The 22130-nt window shown below is 29.6% G+C and overlaps 1 protein-coding gene across 1 annotated transcript in view; it reads left to right on the top strand.

The window, feature by feature from the left end:
- The window catches only part of LOC130670866 (probable G-protein coupled receptor Mth-like 1), a 97299-nt gene extending 75780 nt beyond the window's left edge, over positions 1-21519 (top strand). The window contains exons 5-7 of the mRNA XM_057474464.1: positions 6862-7046; positions 7919-8057; positions 14263-21519. Of these exons, the coding sequence (XP_057330447.1) occupies positions 6862-7046; positions 7919-8057; positions 14263-14596 (658 nt within the window). The 3' untranslated portion in view covers positions 14597-21519. The remainder of the gene's footprint in view (positions 1-6861; positions 7047-7918; positions 8058-14262) is intronic.
- Positions 21520-22130: the final 611 nt, after the last annotated feature.

Here is a 22130-nt window from a genome sequence, read left to right as displayed (position 1 = left end):
ATCTAATTATATATGGGTTCATATATAATTATATATGACCCCATATATAATCATGCATGATTATATATAACTTCATATATGATTATATATAATCATATATGATCATATATATGAACATATATAATCATATATGATTAGACAAAATCTTTTTTCATCGGGAATGCAATAGCAAAATTTCATTTAATGGATGGTAAGATAAGTAATTTCATTGGTCTAGGCACATATATAGGCATGGAAATTGAAGCTTATTTGAAGAGCTTTCAGATGAATTTCAAAGAGCGTCGATAAGTTATCACATTCAAAAGATATTGAAGAAAGAATAAGTAAACAATTGAATTTTGGACATTTTGAAAAGTTTAAAATGCTGTAACTTTTTAACTAATCGACCGATTGAGCTCATTTTCGAACTCGATCAAGGTAGTCACCCACAAAAAACGTATACCAAGTTTCAAGGCGATCGGTTTGAAATTTTGGCTATAATCAAAGTGAAAACCTGCATAAAATTAGTTTTTCTAATATTTTGTAAATGTTCAAAACCATTTATCTATTAGAAAAAATGGTTAAATCAATCAGCTGTATAGTCAAAAAAGTTTGGAAAATCCAAAAGTGCACACCTCGAACGCTCATGTTACAATGAAATATATAAATTATTAATTTTCTTTTTAATTACAAAATTTTTTAATAAATATCTAGAAAGAAATTCGTCGTTTTTTTTTTTTAATTTAGTTAATTCTATGACAGTTGGTAAAAAAAAAAAAATTATTTGATGGTAAAGTAGAACCTTATGAAATCAGCAAAGTTCGATGATAAAAAAAAAATTCCCGATAAAATTAAAAAATGGCTGCAGTGTGTGTTTGTTTACATGGAATAGTGCCGATTTTAACAGAAATGATTTATTAAAGAAAAAACGAGAGGGTCTACAGTAGTGATTTTCGAAAAGAACCTTCTTTGCATTATTCTGAAGACAGTGAAAAAAAAATAAAGTCATTTTGTCAAGCCGTTCACGAAATATCCGTGTCACAGACTTTTTTTGAACTACAGACTAACTGACGTGCACGATACATATTTGTTATTGAACTTTTTTTTATTATAATACGTATCGGACAACTTAATGAAAGTATCAGTCTTATTAATTAGTGTTTCCTCTTTAGGTTAATGTGCTTTTTATAACGTGTAAGTGTGACATAAAAATAATATATACAGTTTAATGAGGAAAAGTCAAGTGACCTTGACAGGTCCGTTATAAAGCACAACCTCGCCGCTTCGCGTTCGAGACGTGCAATTGAAGGCGATCGAACAAGCTTTCACATAGAACAAACAAAAATAAGCTATCTCTTTTCGATTAAAAGTTACATTCAGTTAAATCAGTAAACAAATTTTTTTTGAAAATTTTATAAAATTTCAAATAACCATAAATTCCAAACTTATCGGCCAAATTAGCTCATCTTTAAACTCATCCAAGGTAATCGTCCATAGGATAAGTATACTCAGTTTCATTAAGATCGGTGTAGAATTGTAGATGCTATCGTTGGAGAACGGCGCGTGATATCGTATATATATATATATATATATATATATATATATACATATATATATATATATATATATATATATATATATATATTAGACTGGGCCAAAAAAATCGACTATTTTTTTTTTTTAACGATACTGTAGAAATATTATTTGGGATGACAAAAAAAGATTATTGTGAAAATTTGAGCCCTTAATTTTGATATTAAGAGGTGTATCATCGCAATTTTTTATTTTTTTTTAATGAGCGGGTTTTTGTCTCATAACTCTCAAACCATCGAGATAAACGAAATCAACTTGGGTACATTTTTGAAGGAAATTTAATGCTCTACAAAAAAGATCTGATTGAAATTTTTCGTCAGATGAACCGTTTCCTTATAATCATGCTTTGAACATTGGTATGATTTTAAAATTTGATTGTTCAACTTTGGAATTTTTTAATTCATGTAAAAATAAGTTTCTGGGAAAAGACGATGAATGTTCTTGAAGGAAATTGAATGCTCTACAAAAAAAGTCTCTTAACAATTTTTGCTGGATTCACTCCTTCAAAAGTTATTCAAGGTTGAAGTTATGTAAAACGACTTCAATAATCTTGAATAACTTTTGAAGGAGTGAATTTAGCGAAAATTGTTAAGAGACTTTTTTTGTAGAGCATTCAATTTCCTTCAAGAATATTCATTGTCTTTTTCCGGAAACTTATTTTTACATGAATTACAAAATTCCAAAGTTGAACAATCAAATTTAAAAATCATACCAACGTTCAAAGCATGATTATAAGGAAACGGTTCATCTGACAAAAAATTTCAATCAGACCTTTTTTGTAGAGCATCAAATTTCCTTCAAAAAATGTATCTAAGTCGATTTCGTTTATCTCGATGGATTGAGAGTTATGAGACAAAAACCCGCTCATTTAAAAAAAATCGAAAATTGCGATGATACACCTCTTAATATCAAAATTAAGGGCTCAAATTTTCACAATAATTTTTTTTTTGTCATCCCAAATAATATGTACAGAGTATCGTTAAAATAAAAAAATAGTCGATTTTTTTGGCCCAGTCTAATATATATATATTAGGGTGATTCAAAAAACAAACAAATTTTTTTTTTTCTTCCAAACAGGTTCAAAAGTTTCGTTTAGATAAAAAAAGACGCCTGTGAAAATTAGAGCGCTTAATATTAATATTAACATTGTCCGCATTGCACTTTTCTATTTCCTATAAGAATAACATGGAAAAAATTTTTTTTCTATTAAAATCGATCAGAAGACTATTTTTTTTTATGAGCATGACATTAAAATAAAAATAACTAGAAAACAATGCGAAATTTGAAAAAACTTTATACGAAAAACTTCTAGGGAATAAAATTATCTACAAAAAAGGTCCAATGATATTTTGTAATAGGTCTGATGGTTTCGCCGGAAAAGTAAGAAAATCTCAAAATTTAATATCAATTTGACTTCAACCTCAAATAACTTTTGAACAAATAGATTCCTCAAAAAATGATAAGAATCTTTTTTTGTAGAGCATTCAATTCCCTACAAAAATATGCCTGCCAATTATTCCTATGACGCATCGTTAGCTACTTATAAAAATCAAAAGACGTAAAAAAAATTTTTTCCATGTTATTCTTATGGGAAATAGAAAAGTGCAATGCGGACAATGTTAATATTAATATTAAGAGCTCTAATTTTCACAGGCGTCTTTTTTTATCTAAACGAAACTTTTGAACCTGTTTGGAAGAAAAAAAAAATTTGTTTGTTTTTTGAATCACCCTAATATATATATATATATATATATATATATATATATATATATATATATATATATATTAGGGTGGCTCATTTGAAACGACTATTTTTTTTTTTTTTGCTCCATTGACGGAATATTGTTCTAGACATAAAAAAAAAATTTTCCACAAAATTTGAGCCCTTAATTTTAATTTTAAGAACTCGCTAATTGAATTTGAAATTTTCCCATTCATTTAGCATGTAAAGTGGAGGTTTTTTTTTTTTAATTATCTATAGCTCTGCTGCATTTCACGTTTTTTTACTGTCCATAGGCAGAAGTTGTAGGGGAACCTTTATACTTCAAAAGTTCCTACAGTAAAATTTATGTGACAGGAACGGGGTCAGAGTTAAAAAATGTAAAAGTCGATTTTTATCGATTTTTGCGTATTTTTTGAGTTTTTCGTAGAAAATATTGTAGTTACCGAAAAAAGATAAATGACAAATTTGTAGAAAATCAAATTTGCTACAAAAAAGGTCCTGTAAGCCAAGGCTGTAAAATCTGTTGTTTCTGATATAAATTGAATTTTACATATGAAAATTCAATATATCTTTGCAGTTTATGGTTTGTTAAATTAATAATTTAATTTTCATTTATTAAATGTTTTTTTTGGACATCATATTATTTTTTCATGAAAATATAACTTAAAAAAAATTTATCTATATGGGGCATTCCACGCCAAATCGGACGGTTTCAAAAATTGATTTTTCCGAATTTCTTCAATTTTTGGTATTTTTTAGTACCCCTCAAAAAAGGCTTCCCGGTAAATTTTGAGATCTTTTTGATTAATGGTTCAAAAAATATCGAATTTAAAAAAAAAAACCGCTCTTTTTATGGTTTTTTGATCATAACTTTCGTAATAATGGTCGAAATTCAATGTTTTTTTATTCAAAATTTTCGTTTATAGTTGGCCTTTACAGACAAAAATGCATAACAAATATACGAAATGTTTTTGATCGAGATTTTTGAATTTTAATTTTTAACCGTGTTCCAAAATTTCACATAATCATTCAAAAAAGCGACGAAGGTATATTCACTAAGGATTTCTTTAGTTCATAAAACAATCGTTAATGTAAAATTTTCGAAAGAACACGGAAATAATTAAAAACGTTTGTGATACAGTTTCGTCGCTTTTTCGAATAATTATATGAAATTTTGGAGCTCCTGTAATGATCTTAGCTGTATTGTATAGCAAATCTAATGTTTCTTTTGCTTCGAAATAGTTGCTTTTTAAAAAATAAAAGTATTTATTATAACAGCTTATAAATAGCATTAACTTTTACTTACTGCTTTTAAATTCCTACTCAGAACGAAAAAATATCGGAATGAATTTATAATATGCAAGAAAAACAAGTGTACAATGTCAAAAATCAGTACTGATGATAATTTATAGCAAAAAAAAAAAATTTTTTTTAATTTTGAAAAATCGAAAATTTTGATTAAAAAAACATTGAATTTCGACCATTATTACGAAAGTTATAATCAAAAAACCATAAAAAGAGCGGTTTTTTTTTTAAATTCGATATTTTTTGAACCATTAATCAAAAAGATCTCAAAATTTACCGGGAAGCCTTTTTTGAGGGGTACTAAAAAATATCAAAAATTGAAGAAATTCGGAAAAATCAATTTTTGAAACCGTCCGATTTGGCGTGGAATGCCCCATATGGATAAATTTTTTTTAAGTTATATTTTCATGAAAAAATAATATGATGTCCAAAAAAATCATTTAATAAATGAAAATTAAATTATTAATTTAACAAACCATATACTGCAAAGATATATTGAATTTTCATATGTATAATTCAATTTATTTCAGAAACAACAGATTTTACAGCCTTGGCTTACAGGACCTTTTTTGTAGCAAATTTGATTTCCTACAAATTTGTCATTTACCTTTTTTCGGTAACTACAATATTTCCTACGAAAAACTCAAAAAATACGCAAAAATCGATAAAAATCGACTTTTACATTTTTTAACTCTGACCCCGTTCCTGTCACATAAATTTTACTGTAGGAACTTTTGAAGTATAAAGATTCCCCTACAACTTCTGCCTATGGACAGTAAAAAAACGTGGAATGCAGCAGAGCTATAGATAATTAAAAAAAAAAACCTCCACTTTGCATGCTAAATGAATGGGAAAATTTCAAATTCAATTAGCGAGTTCTTAAAATTAAAATTAAGGGCTCAAATTTTGTGGAAATTTTTTTTTTTATGTCTAGAACAATATTCTGTCAATGGAGCAAAAAAAAAATAGTCGTTTCAAATGAGCCGCCCTAATATATATATATATATATATATGGTGGTGCGGCTTCACTCCGCGAGATGGCATCTACAACTCGCGCCTCTCGCAGAGGATCCAGAGGACCGCGTGAACTAGGGTTTTTTTATTTTCTCTAAATATTTTTTTCCCAACAGCTGAAATTAAAAACAAGATCGAATAGACAAGCAATAATACAATCTATACAATATAACTAAATAAAAAAAAAATTACAACTAAACAAGAGCAGCCAGGATGAGAGTCGCTGTCAACATCAGCCAACAGTCCGAATATAAAATTCCAAAAAATACTTAAATAGGTCATTTTATTTAGTTTTTATGTAACCTATGTAATTAATATTATAATTTCGATAATTAAAAAAAACTTGAAACAAAAAAAAAAAAAAAAAGGACCGCGTGAATTAATTATAAGGCTTTAATCATGTAGATGATCAAGGTGACCGCGTGAAATAGTTGTTTTAGCCACGTAGAGGGTCTCGTTGACCGCGTGGAGTTAGGTTAAGAAAAGTCACGTGTGTGTATAATAGTCCAGGGGACTTAGTAGCGCGCGCGCGTGTGTGTATGTGTGTGTGTGTCATAGTCAAAGGTAGCTGACTCAATTAGTGTTATGTCGTATAAATAAATTGTCAAAGGTATTTTTCTTACTTAATAAAGGTTAAAATTGTTATTTTAAATAAAATATTAATTAATTATAAATTATCCTTCCTCATTCTTCTCTTACAAATAAATTTTACAACGACCCGGAACGATTAAGACCCGGTTCTAGAAGACAGTTAATACTTCCAGTAGCGCCCTGAAAAGGACGACTAAGGTAGCAGTACCCCTGTTATAACTTCCCTCGCTCAGATCTTACTTTATAAAATTTTATAAAATTCAATGAAATCGTGTGAAATTCTATAAAATTTTGCTGTAAAATCTTATAAAATTTTATAGAATTGCATAAAATTTTATAAAAACATTTTTTCCTGGGAATGCGAAAACAATAATAAAAAATTTGGCGGCAATCGCCGGGCTCGAACCCAGATCCACTCGAATTTTGAACTGCGATACTCTCTACTGGACCAAACATTTTACGTGATGGTATTCTTATTCTCAGAATTTTTCACTTTTTTAAACTTTTCTTAATTTTTAATTATTTCATTGATTAAAATATTTTCTTTACCTTCAATACTAACTTCGAATTTCAAATTGATCTTTATAACTCATTTCTCTTGAACATTATTAATTCTGACAGCAGGTAATTAAAATTTATGCATTTTTTATTGACAGAGATTTGAGACCTGCAAGTTTGGAGAAAGGCCAAGAGACGTTACGTTTAAGAGTGTATGCCTGTTATGCTTGGGGTGGACCACTTCTTGTTGCTGGAATCGCTGCTCTATTCGATCATTTACCATCTCAATCTAAAAATTCTTTCCTTAGACCTCGATTTGGAGAAAAAATGTGCTGGTTTTATGGTAAGTTATGTTTAGGATGTATAGAAAAGTTACATCGAATTATTTAGTTTATAAAATATTGTTTTTTTTACACAAGAAGTCAATATTACACAGAAAAAAATTTTTGGTGACCACAAGATAAAATAACTTACGGTAACAAAATTCTCCCTTAATATACGGATAACGAAGCATTCGTTGGGATTACAATGTTTTTGTAATGCTAGCGAATTCTTCGTTGGGCCAAGCCATGGTTTGTAACTGTAACAAAACTGTTGTGTTCCAATATAAAAACTGATTTGTTAAAGTAACAGAATGAACTTGTAGCATTAACAAAAATTTTTGTAATCATAAGCTAAGATTACTTACGGTAGCAAATGCCGGCTTTAAAATACGACGATATTATTATAATAAGCATCATGTGTTCTCATAACAAATCGACTTCTTAATTACGACATAAATTCATTTGTTACTATAACAAATTGATTTGTTACCGTAAGCTGATCATGTTTGTCATTATAACAAAATTTTTCGTTATCCCGTCTTTTGTTATCAGGACAAAATTCGTTTTTTCCGTGTAATATTATAATTTCCGGGTATCCATTGAAGTCATACACTGTAAAAAATCTCTCATTTCAGTTATGAGAACTAATTTAAATAATTAAATTTAGCCAGCATATACTAGAGCACTCCCATTTTTAATAGTTTTAGAAATTTTTTCATGCGTTAGGGGCACTGCTAGAGAATAAAAAGTTGTAAGAAATTCCACGATTCAGTAAATATTTTGAGCTCGAAAATGTATTCACAACAATGTTTTCGAGCTCAAGGAGCTCGAAAATACCGGCAAGTTTTGGAGCTTTAGTTTATAAATACTATTTTGTTTTTTCTAATTTTAGGGGATACAGAAATTCTGGCTTATTTTTTCGGCCCAATTGGCGTTTTACTCGCTATTAACGTCATGTTCTTCATCGCAACTGCTCGAGAGTTGACTTGCGGGCTGTGGAAAGGTGACTTTGTAAAAAGTACGACTGAAAAGTAAGTAAATTATGGGTTAATTAAAACCTTAAGTAACATTGGTGAATTTCACTTCGGAATACTTGTTTCTTGAATTATAAATAAATTTTGTGGAAGATGTATAAAATGCTTCATAATTTATGAAATTCTAAAATTATGGTAGAACTATTGATGACCCCTATTAAAAAAAATTATTTAACCCATGCTAAGTGTACATCTATACATTACTCGATTCTAATTGTTTTATTCATTTCAAATTGGTTTGAATCATTTTTCTTAATCAGGGAAATCTAAAACTGTTCTTGTTATTTGATTGGAAAAAATCTGGAAGCGGGTGGATCCTGCGGGCCAGCCTGGCAAGTCTACGGTATCCGTGGCGCTACCATATTTGAGTATAACTCGACTAACTAAGACTTTTTTTAAGAATAGAATTTTTCGATATCACGCTTAGTTTTCGAGATATCGAATTAAGAACTTTTAAAAAATTTTTAACAAATTTCTTTTTTTGCAATATAGTTTGATGTGATTCATTTTCAGAAAAGTGAATTTCAAACCAAAATGGTATTATTTTGATTATTTTCAGAGATACAATGATAAAATGTTTTACAAATTAATTTATCTTTGGCGAAATAATCAAAATTAATTTTTAATATTTAAATATATACTTAAAACCAATTTAACTTTTGAAGTGGGCGGTTTAACCCCCCGACTCCCATCGGAGTTTCTCTCTTAGACCCCAATTATTGTCTACATACATACATCCCAGTGTGCCTTATCTGGATCATCGTGGACTATCGTGGATTATCGTGGACTTCAAAATCTAATCAGCTCTGGAACTTAATAAAACGCGTCGATTGCCACCTTAATCATCTCAATCGGTTAATGCGTTCGAGAGATATCGTTGGAGAAAGAAATGGTGAAAAACGGGTTTATCCAAGTATCTTCGAAACAGTTGAACCGATCATTTTCAAATTTTAATCAGCTCTAGAATTCAAGAAAACGCGCCGATTGCCACCTCAAACGTCAAAATCGGTTGATTAGTTCAAAAGATATCGGCGCTGAAAAGTTAAAAAAATAACATTTTATGTTATTTTTTCCGGATAAATCACTATATAATGTGCTAAAATGTGTCTGAAATCATACCAACTCTTTCTCTTTATAGTCTCTTACGATCATCAGATAATGTCATATGACTTGTTCTTTAGTTTTAAACACATTGTCAGCAAAAAATTGAAAAAACCCAGTCTTTAATGTTTTTCTCGGATATTCCATATATTATTGCTCTGACCTAAGTCAAAACTCATTCAAATCTTGATTTTGATCACTGACATTGATTTCTGCCTCAATACATTTATTTCTTCTCTAGCATAAAACGTAACTTGTTAGGGCTTGAAAAGTTCATAAAAAAATGATTGCATGTAAAAGCATTTCCGAGCTCGAAGAGGTCGAAAATATATTCACAGTGATGTTTTCAAGCTCTTTGAGCTCGAAAACAGCGGGAAGTTTTGGGGCTGGCCCGCAGGGTCAACTTATAGACCGATTTTTTGAATAGGGATATCCTGATGAGGTCCTGATCAGGAACTCGTCGGGTTGACCCCATGGCAAATAACTTTTTTTTTAATAGAGATATCCTGACGAGGTCCTGATCAGGAACTCGTCGGGTTGACCCGATGGCAAATAACTTTTTTTTTTGAATAGGGATATCCTGATGAGGTCCTGATCAGGAACTCGTCAGGTTGACCTGATGGCAAATAACTTTTTTTTGAATAAGGATACTCTGATGAGGTCCTGACAAGGAACTTGTCAGGTTTGCCCTAATAAGGCAAACCTTATATTAACCTGGTAAGGTCCTTATGGTACTTCAGGCAAGTCAGGAAGAAATTCTAGTCGGGTAGGGGCTCCCTAAAATGGCGCGACCAATTTGACCAGTCGAACCACTAGTTGCCCCGTCACACAACAATCAGGACAAAAAGATGATACATAGCAACGAAAGGAAAGAAAGTGTCAGTCAGTGGCAAGCCCGGTAAAATGCATCAACCAAAGGTCGATGGACACAAATATCAACTAAAAACTCAACTTACTATTTAAAGAATGATTTTCAGAACCAATATAGAAAAAACAATTAGTATCTCAGTAAAATTACTCAGAGGACTTTTGAAGAGTATTAAATTACCTACAAAATACCGCAAACGGTGACTCGGTAACTTGAAATGCGGCTGAGCTATAGAGAATTAAAAAATAATCCTAACTTTCCTACACAGAAAAAAAGGATATCTTGGCGCAAGAAATTTTTTCTTGCCGCAAGAATATTTTTTGCAATTTTGAATGAAAACGAAAATTTTCTTGGTTCAAGAACAAAATTTTCTTAAATTTAGTCATCTTGGCATAAGATTTTTTTTTTATTCAGCCGATATAATATATGTTTCTCGAAGTAAGAAATATTTTCTTAAAGTGAGAAAAATAAATATTTTGCCCCGATATATAATCAATTGTCCGAAGAGTAAAATATTCTTTCTTTAAGAATAATTTATTTTGAATCGAGATGATCTGTGATTCGAGTCAAGAATTAAAAGTACTCAACTCAATGGTAAAAACATCTTGGTTTAAGTATTTTGTTGTGTTGCGGCTAGTAAGCGTAGACGTTTGAACCAACAGCAACTGCGCTCACGTCTCAACGCAAAAATTCTCTTGGGAAAGCTAACTGTACTATACTAAAGTGGCGGTATTGTAGACTCTACATTGTACAGTACGCTTACTGGATATGGTTAAAATAAACGAAGGAATGATCGGATAGCATAACTGGTAAAGCTCTCGAGTGGTGCCAAATCGGTCTGGGTTCGATTCCTACCATGAGTAAACCATTTATTTTTTCTCAAGTTGTTCATAAACCATTAATCGAGGATGTTTATTTCTTATCCCCTCTACTTCCGAATTGTGATATTCTGAATATACACATATAATTTCCTGCTTCACAACATTTAATATTTATACTAGGTTAAATTCACTCAAAAATATAGAACATTCTATATATATTTAAGTGGAGTCATTTATTTTCTTGAATCGAGACCACGTTTTTTTTAAGTCAAAAAAAAAATCATCAATTCAAAATATTATTTCTTCAATAAAGAAAGTAATTACATCCTTGTAAGAAGATATTTGTATTAAATGGAGGAAATTTTATGTCTTCGGTTAAGAAAATATTTGCATGATTCAAGAAAAGTTATTTTATTAAATTAAGACTATAATTTATTTGAATCAAAATTAAAATTTTCTCATTCCAATAGACCGTAGTCTTGAGTCGATAATGTAGTTTTCTCAAACTGAGAGTAAATGTTCTTCTGCCACGCAAAAAAAGTTCTTGGTTTGAGATGTTGACATATATTGTGACAATTTACTATACTCACCAACCAAGACAGAAAAGTATCTTGTTTTGATATTTTTTTTTACTTGGTTAGAAACAAAATAAATTTGATTTAAAATAAATATTCTTGAATCAAGATTATTTAACTTGCATTAAAATTTAATTATTCTTGACACAATATTTTTATAATATTAGTCGAAGAAAATGTTATCGGATTAAAAAAACCCAATTACTTAGCCCAAGAATAAAAAAATGAAGGCAAAAATTATCTTGGGCCAAGTCAACCTTTTTTTCTGTGTATGTATTTTAAACGGGAAAATTTCAAAATCAAGTGCAAAGTATTTAAATTTAAAATTAAGAGCTGAAACTTACAGGGAATTAATTTTTTTCAATATCTAAAACCATACTTTGAAGTGAAAGTGAAAAAAAAATAGTCGTTCCAAACGGACCAACCTAATACATACATACAAAATCCTCGATATCTTGAAATCTAAGCCAGATATCGAAAAATTGTATTCTTTAAACAAATTAATTTTGTCAAAAACTAAAAACTATGAAAGAAAATTAAAAAAAAAAAGAAAAAATTTTTAAATTCTTGATATCTCGAAAACTACGCCAAATATCGAAAAATTTTATTCATAAAAAAAGTCTTATTTCATCGAATTGTGCAAAAATCCGTGGTCATTTGGCGGTGTCACGGAAACTGTAGAATGTCCGGCTATAAGGGAGTGCATGATAGCTGACTCCAGAAATGATAATCGCAAGTATAGAACGTATTTATCAATTGAAGAGAAATGTCGATAATCTTAAACCCGCGAAAGACTGCCAATACGTGGCCGTGACATGTAATGGTTTAAATTAAAGTATTAGTCATTGCCAGTCGGAGAAATTAAAACACATCGCGTGCCAAAAGGTAAAAGGGTGCATACTAAAGCTAAAAGGGCGCATAAATTTTTTTTTCATCGCCAATTGATTAGAAAGTAAATATGAAAGAAAATATTCTTGATTCAAGAAATTTTTTTTGATCGATTCGGAAAATAAAAATTTACTTGCCCCAAGTAAACAATTATCTTCAAACTTTTATCTTGAATCAAATTTTTTTTTCTCACATCAACAAATTTTTACTCTTAAATCAAAAAATTTTCACTTGTTTCAAGAGTTTATATTTCTTAAAGTAAGGGATATTTTTTTTGGAGCAAGATACATTTTTTTGTAGCAATATTGCATTTTTTTGGTTAAAGAAAATACAATTTCTCGGAACAAGTACTATTCTTTTCACGCAAGTATTTTTGTATTCTCCGACCAAAATAATAAAAATTGCTTAAGCTAAGAGAAAAAATTTCTTGGGAGAAAAGATCGATATGGCGAAGGGGAAAGTCACCGGTGCTAAGCAGCAGCAGCGGGAGTAGTTCGGTGCTCGCCACGAGGTCGCGCCTACCACTTGTAGTGTCCCTGGTAAGAAAGATATTCTAGAATTGTTAAATTCCAGATTTCAGTATGATTTTGTTCGAGTACACCTCTGTCATTTGACAGAGCTACAAGTACCCTTCTAGATTGTACTATAGTATATCCTATAATACATCATGACTTTAATATTTAATATTAATGTTTACTTGAATAATTTTTTGCGAAAAAAGAAAAAACTCGTTTTTAAAAATTTGATATTTTCATTTTTTTTTTTTAATTATTTTATTTTTAATAAATTTTGAGAAAAGAAAAGTGTAGGAGAATGTTTTTTTCATCTAACTTATCTTGTGAAACTATTGCACGCCTCATAACGCGAAGCGTTTGAGGTTGTGCATTACTCTCAACATGTCCCAGTCAAGCAATTTGCCGGACTTAAATTGAGTGTATTTCATTCATTTTGTATTTGTAAGGTAATACAAATGCACCATTATCAAGATAAATGCTCTAATTATCACACTCGATGTGTTTAAAACACACATATTTTGTTTAACATTAATAAAAATATGATTAAAAAACTTTGTCGTGCTTGTCCGGATGTCTGTACGTGTGGATGTGCCACAATCACGGCCGTCAAACTTAACGTATCGGGACCATTCTTGTTTTATTAGCTTCAGAACGACACCGGATTTTTTGCTATTTAAAATGACTTTTTAATTCGCTGTCGTTTAATAATAATTAATAAAAAATATTGAAAACACTGGTCTTTTATATATCTATATATATAGGTGTATTTCTATGATTGTACGACTTCAGCATTTGGCCACCTTCGGGCGCTGTTAGCCAGGCTGATGAATATGTAGACGCATGCGCTGTACGTTTCTCATCGGACCCCAAAACCGCGAAAGAATGAACCCTAGAATTCAAGTAACTAAAAGTGATATTAAAAAAAAAATAATTATAATAATAATAAAACCAATATCATTTATTTTTTTTTTTATTTATTTATTTAATTCTAATTCCTTCGGTAGGATACTTAAATAATAAATTATTTTGTATTTTTGAATAAGCGTTATGAGGCGTGCACTTTTGGATTTTCCAAACTTTTTGTTAGTATTTTGTGTTAATAAAACTTGAATTTTTTTTATGCACCCTTTTAGCTTTAGGCACTACTTTTCTGAAAGCTAATAGGGCGTATGTCTTGAGATACGCTCTTTTAGCTTAAGGATGCCCAAATTTTTTTATTTACAGATCTTTGCGTTTCGATAAATTTTAAAACTAATGGCAAAAAAAAATTTTTTATGCGCCTTTTTAGCATGGATCGCTACTAATCTGTAACAATGCGCCCTTTTACCTTTTGGCACGTGATATCAAGTTCCTAGATTTGCTGACTCGCTATAAAATGCCTTTTTTATACAATCTTATTATTTACAGTAATCTTAATTTCTTTTTATATTCTAGAGCTGCTCTTGGTCGAGTTTGTTTGAAATTGGTGATCGTCATGGGGGTAACCTGGATTGCTGATATTATATCATGGGCTGTCGGTGGACCCAACTATCTCTGGTATTTTACTGATCTTCTAAATGCTTTGCAAGGCTTTTTCATCTTCATTGTAGTTGGGTGGCAGCCACAAGTTCGCAGTGGTCTGAAAAGACTTTTTAATAGAGATCCCCGAACAAGTACTGGTAGGCAAGGCAATGGTCTCAGTACAACAAGTCATGGTATGCCTAGCATGGGAGACAGCATGACTCAAAATCCAAGTACTAAATCTGCGCCATTGGAAACTATTTGCTAAAATTGATAAGACTTATAAGGTATCAAAATCTACGAAGAGACAACAAATTCATCCTAACTTACGAAAACGTTTTCATCGAATGCTGATGTACTAAACTGCAAAAAATTGTAGTAGGCGTAAATATGAATAACGAATTGGGATGGATTTATTAAAAGCATTTAATAATAAGTGTTAACGAGCAAAAAATTAAATTCAGGAATAATCTGAAGTACCCAGTAGACAGATAGTTAATAACAAACGGGTGAAAGATTTAAAATATTTTTTACATGAATGTTAACAGATGTGTTATGCAAACAACAAACTAAAATTATAGTTAAACTTTAATTTTGTTTCAATTTATCAAAGAAAATAATCATCGTCCGACTATTAGAAGGAGATAGTCCATTGGTCTCGTCACCCTAATAATCATAACTAATACTTATTAAATTTAGTTATAACAGATACAAAAACGTAATTTTTCGAATTTAAAAAATATTATTATAATAGCTATCAAAATAATAGGATCCCTAGCGGATCCGAATTATGGTAAATTACGGTAGTTACCGTAATTTACCACAACTTACAGTATTCAGCATAATTACCATAATTTACGGCAAAATGCGGTAATTTACCGCAATTCGCGGTAAATTACGGTATTTTAACGTAAAATACTATAAGGCATGGTAAATTGCCGCATTTTTACCGTATTTTGTCGTATTTTACGGTAATTCTGCTGGATACCGTAAATTTCGGTAATTACCGTAATTCAGACCCGCTTCGGATAAAGTTTTTCAAAAAATCTAAAATCAACTCCATTTAAAATAAATTATTTAATTTTTAAAACTCAAAAATCTAGAGTAGAAACACTTATTTTAATACAAAAAAGAAATAGTTTGGTTAGAAATAAAAAGAAATAAAAATTTAAAAAAATGTCCTCAGTTGGGTTATTTTTAAAAAACTTATGGGCAAAAAACGAAATATAACTTCTCTTTGATAGCTTGTAAAGAAATTTAAGAATCTATCTGAAAGCATTTCTTAACCAGCATAAAAAAATATAAAAAAATTCATGTAAATCAAAGAACAAATAATTTGAAATGATGCATCTATAGATAAACTTTTAAAGTTCAATATTCAAGCATTACGTAATGCGAGTAAATTTGCACTTTGTTATAGTAATCGACTAAGCTATAGAAAGACTTGATGCAGACTTTTACAAACTTAGATTGTATTTGAGCGCCACTCAAAAGTAAATTTGCTATAAGATGCGTATGTAAATCATGGAACGAACGTTATTCACTTCTATCGAGTTAATTATACATGATCTTCAATCGGATATAATTTAAAAATGAATAAACAAAATTTTATTAGAAAATTTATTTCAATAATAAAATTTAATGTAAATGACTTTCAATACTTTATTGGTCACATACGTCATAATATATTTAATCAATAGATTCTTATTGAAAGCTTAAGTAAATTTAAGTGAGAATACTTATACATAAGTATTTCATACGTGCACAATTAGATTTTCTAAACTTTTGCTCATCTGAGTACAGACTGATAAAAAATGAGACTAACAAAAAAAAAAAAAAAAAAAAAACGTCAATCGTTAAATTATAACAACTTAAAACACTGTTGTTTAATCATATTTAATATTCTATAGAATTTTTAATAGCAAAAAAACTATACTATTCACAAATTAAGTGATCCATCCAAGTTTTTTACTATTCATACGTTTTTTAAAATTATTATCTATTTTCTCAAACAAACACCGTAAGTAATTCAAAAACTCTGTTTTAAAGGACGGAATTCCTAGTTTGTTAGTTTTTGTTTTTAAGTACTTATTTATAGTATGTCAAAAAAAAGTTTTCGACCGGAAAACTTCAAAGTCGAAAACTAAAGATTCTAAATTGTTAATTTTTTTTATTTATCTGCATATGAGTATCCTTCTTAATGACAATTATTAACAAAAGTAGCACTAGTAATGTAAATTCAGAAATAAATATTTTAAAATAATTCTGAACACCTCAATTCTTTAGAGTAGTGTATTTATAAATCGTACATTAGGAACCCAAACAAGAATTGATGGAAATATATTTTGTAGTTTTTATATTTTTAAAGAATACAGTTAAACCTCCGACACTCGCGTGTTTTTACCAGATATCTACTTATAGACTAGTAGATAGATATAAAAATGCTACCGTACAATGAATGGTAACATTATGTTATTTAAATTACATTAAATAATGCGGTAAAGCAGGAAAGTATCCCATGTAACACATGCTTGAGCAAGATTCTGGTGCCAGTGCCTTGAGCAAACCTCCTAGTCACTAGTGTCTTTCTACGTATAGGTCTTGGGCAAGATCATGTAACAAGAAATCATCATCAACACTTGTGCATGACATGCTCAAGGCTCAAGGTCAATTTTGAGCCGTGAGCAAGCCATGCACAACTATTTTCAACTATAGTCTTCCTCCAAAATTGAGTTATAATCTGGCACGAATTTCTTGTGTAAGGCTTGCACTAGACTCGCTATTGAATTTTAGCCTCAAGTATCTGCAGCAAGACACATAGGTAGAAAAAGACACTAACGTCTATCGAACTTGTGACCACGCTTGCTCAAGCCTTGAACAAGATTGTTATATAGGATGAGCCATGCATACACTCATACGGGAATATATACGTGATGCGTTCAAACATTCTCGAATCAAGGAATGAAAATTAGGATAGATGAGGATTGGGAAGGATAAAGAAGGGGGCTTCTTAATGAACAATTTATAGATAAATTGAAAAAAATATGGATAGTCCGAACTGCGAAACGAACTTAGACCATGTCGGTTACGCGCCGAGTGCTCTTCCAGTTAAGCTATCCAGGCCTATGTCGTATTTCGTTCTTTTTATCTATACACCCATTAAGCTACTCCATCCATCGTATGATAGCATTTTTTGAATTACATTAAATAATGCCGTGAAGCAGGTAAGCTCGTGTTCGTGCATACACACATACGGGAACATATACGTGAAGCGTTTCGAAATTCTCGTATTATAGTACAGAAGCCTCAGGAGAACGATGAGGTCAAAAAATTTGAAATTTTGTCGGCTTGTTAAAAACAATACAAATAATGAAAGAAAAATAACTCAATTTGCAAAAAAACTAGATGTCGATTATTAGTAAAACTCTGCAAAACTACAATGTATTTTAGAACAAGAAGAAGCAATATCTTTTAAACTGGATACTTAATATACAAGAACATGACCAGGCGTGATTCTAAACAATGACCATTAATTGTTATATCATTAATTTGAAAGATAAATAATTTTCTGATATAAATAGAATTCTGGAAATAGAAAAAATGATTTTATAAAATTAGACAATGCCTTTAATTGCCTTAATGTAAGATGTTTGTATCATTAAAAGAAAAAAGTTTGAAGAGATTAAAAACACTACTAAAAAGTATAGCGAAAATCGATTCTTGACTATGTAGATTAATTTAATTAAAGTAACAAAATTTTCGTACGTAAGCCAATGGTATTAAATAGGACAAAGAAACGTATTTCTAATTAATTAACTACACGAATAAAGCTGATAGGAATCAATTAAAGTTTAGATGTAGATTAGTGCATAAATATTTCATGAAATGTTGCAAAGTGGGATCATTTGAATGGTAAAGTATTGTTGCCCAAATCGATCTCTTTATTCATTAACACAATATTTGAATAAAACTACGATATAAACATGTGCCTCGAAATTAAATTCGATATAAATGCAGACAATAATGGAGAAGTATGGCTCCACCTATTTTAGCTGTTAAAAATATTTCTGTATATTTCTTTTTTTTCTGTTTTTTTTGTTTCACTCATTGGCCAGACAAATAGAAAATGAAAAACAATGCGGCATTTCAATTCTTAAGTAAGTAACAAGATCCAAAATAGGTAAAACCTTATTCCTCCATGATTATCAAGAAGAAGCTATAAATAATATCACTGAAAAAATGATTGAAATAACTTTTTTTCGATGCCGAGTAGGCCAGTTTTGTAAATACAATAATGAGTAATGGTTATAGAACCAATATATATATATATATATAGGGTGCTTTTTATTTTTCGAAAATGTCTTTTTCTTAGTCCATATGAAAATTTTATTGTAGACGACAAAAAAACAATTTCCTGATAATTTGAGCCCTTAATTTTAATTTTAAGAGTTCTCAATCTATTTTTAAAGTTTTTCCATTCAAAAAGCATGAGAACGATATCACATTTTTAAAAAAAAATTCCTACTCAGGCAGTTTTTGAGCAATCAGCTCATTTTTTGGTTCGTTTTGTAAGGCTTCAAGTCCTCTTTAAAATTGCTGTAAGTGACATGGAAGCATTTTCAACAATTCAAAAGTTATGAGTCTTCAAACTTTCAAAATCTTTCACCAAAAAATCATAATTGTTGGCTATTATTATTCAAGCTATTGACTTTCTAAAAAAAATATTCATATAAATTTTGTAATCTGTTAAATACCCTACAAGAAATATTAAACATCATTCGATAATTTCAACGGCATTGTTTATTTGTTTACTTTTTTCTTTTGTTCCCTCGCGGACTCGGGATTACTCCGAAATCATGGTGAAATTTCGGTGAAATCATAGTGAAATGACAGTGAAATCACTGTAACTTTGTGCCATTTGCTTACTGTGTGATAATTATCATCCGATGGTAATTTTATGATGATTTCACCATCGATTCATAGTAGAATCACAATAGCATAACAGTCAATTTACAGTAGTATAGCTGTAAGTTGACAGTAGTATTACTGTGTATTTACAGTGATTTCACTATCAGTTTATGCTGGATCTGCAGTGCTTCAGTCATGCTTTCTCAGTAATAATACCGTGATCATACAGTGATTTCACAGCAGTCTTACTATAGATTCTTCGTGAAATCACAATAATATCGCTGTGAATTGACAGTAATATTACTGTGATTTCTTAATCATTTAATCCTGGATCTGCTTAGTTTTCATCGAGATTTAGGGGCAATATTGAGATCCTATATTTATTGATTCAAAGATAATAATAATAAAATTAATAATAATATTATAATAGCAACAATAATCCTAATCTTGGTTTTTCAATAAATAATTTTTCTTGTTTAAAAAAATTATTTAGTATCCATCCCTTTGTACGACTTCATGTAATTATTCCTCTGGAGGATTAAATGCTATTTTTTTACCCTCGGTAAAGAAGGAATTTTATTTTTTTTTAACGCATGATGGGATTCGAACTGCCGACCCTTCGATTGAGAGTAGCTTAAGTCATGTACTTTAGCCCACTCGGCCACCACACGCATTCGGAACTAAATATTTAATCTGTTACTTCATGCTATTCAATACTATATATACTCAAGATTAAGCTATAAGAAAAATTATTTTATTAAATACTATAAAATTAAAAGAATTCGATATTTATCAAAAAAAAATTTTTACCTTCATTTGTAAATCATCAAGTTTTCTTAATTTAAGAATATTTTATTTTAAATTATGATAAATAATAAATATTTACTATTGAAATATTAATCTAAATGATATTCTCTTTATTTTTTGCAGTAGTTTAAATTCAATTTATACAGTTTTAAAAAAAAAGTTATTCAATTTTTTTATTTATTTATTTTTTTTCATAATTCTGAAGAATTTTACCGTCTTAAGCTTTTATAAAATTAACTAAATTAGACAATTACAGATAAAGTTTCGCTCGGAAATTCCTAAAATAGCTAAATTTATAATAAATAAAATACATTTGTGCCCAAGTATTTGCTAAACTTACAAATAATTATAGGAGCATTTATGAAATAATTGATATTATTTTTTTTTTAATTCCATTTCTATCGATTAATGACATTAAAAATTAAAATTTTTGACTTTGAAATTGGATTAATGATAGATGTACCGTATCAGATCACTATCAAAGTAGAGTGAAATCATGGAGAAAACGCTAATAATTTGCTGTGAAAATATCATAGAGTCACAGTGCTAATACTACTAGGTTGTCATGGGATCACGGTAAATTCATGGTTAAACCACTATGAACTGACTGTGAAACTATTGTAAAGTCACAGAGTTAACACTATCAAATTACTATGGAATCACAGTGAATTCGTAGTGAAATCACGATAAACTGACTGTGAACCCATGATAAAGCCTCAGTGTTACCATTGTTGAGTTACCATAAATCGATAGCTGATCGACAGTAAAATTATCATGAAAGTATGGTAATTTAATTGTAAAATTACTGTAAAATTACTATATAACCAGAGTGACGAAATGGCACAAAACGACTGTGAATTCACTATGAAATTACCATCAATACACAGTAAACTTACGGTAAAATTGATTTCACTGTGATTTCACTGTGATTTCACAGTAACCCCGAATCCGCGAGGGTTGGGTTAGCATTATTTAATTTTAATTTAATTTTCGTCACAAATCAAACTTCCGTACTTATTCCTTTTTTTCAACTTCCCGCTAAGAAAATCGATGATTTTTTTTTGTTGGTATTATATTAATCGAGCTTATTCAATTGTCACATAGTTCTTTGACTTTACGTATCCATCGAAACGCTGATTGTTTTCGACGGCCCGAAATCTCAGTCTTTACGACTAAAATTTAATTACTCTCATGAAAATACACCTATGTCACTCAGAGCAATTTTAAAGAGGACTTCATGCCCTACAAAACGAGCCCAAAAACGAGACGATTGCTCAAAAACGTCCTAGGTAGGTTTTTTTTAAAAATGTGATATATATCGTTCCCATGCTTTTTAATGGGAAAACTTTAAAAATAGATTGCGACCTCTTATAATTAAAATCAAAGGCTCAAATTTTCAGTAATTTTTGTTTTTGCCGTCTACAATAAAATTTTGATATAGGTTAAAAAAAAAAATGTTCGAAAAATAAAATGCACCCTAGTATATATATATATATATATATATATATATATATATATATATATATATATATATATATATATATATATATATATATATATTATTTGTAACAAAAATAATCATAGAAGTAGGAACTAGACATAGTAGCAAATATTAATAATTTATTATTACTATTTTTTTAACAAACTCAATTATTTAAAGCTTAAAACTATAATAATTCCTTTTGTACTATAGTATTAATTTAAGTCAATCGTTATATAAGTTTATAGCTCTTGTATGTTATAATAATATAACACTTGTATACACAAGCAAAAAAATTATATTTGTATATTTATTCTATTTGTCATACTAAGTTTTTTCTATTATTTTTATTTAAATTATTTTATAGTTGATAAAACATATGTAACACTTAAAATACTGTAAGGCTTTATCATATATTGTATACTTTGTATTTGACATTTTAGTGACTCGAACGGTCGAAGTATGAAAATTTTTTAATAAACAAGTAATTGAAAATGTCTGTTATCAAATACACTGGTCACAGAAATTAAGGGATAGAAAAAAAATCCGAAATTTTTAGGTGATTTTCAACATGCTGTAACTCGGTGAAAAATGGTCGTATAAAAAA

Source organism: Microplitis mediator, chromosome 7, assembly GCF_029852145.1.
Source record: "Microplitis mediator isolate UGA2020A chromosome 7, iyMicMedi2.1, whole genome shotgun sequence".
NCBI lineage: Eukaryota > Metazoa > Arthropoda > Insecta > Hymenoptera > Braconidae > Microplitis > Microplitis mediator.
The sequence above is the reverse complement of the archived record's forward strand: the minus strand, read 5'-3'. Positions and strand labels throughout refer to the sequence as shown.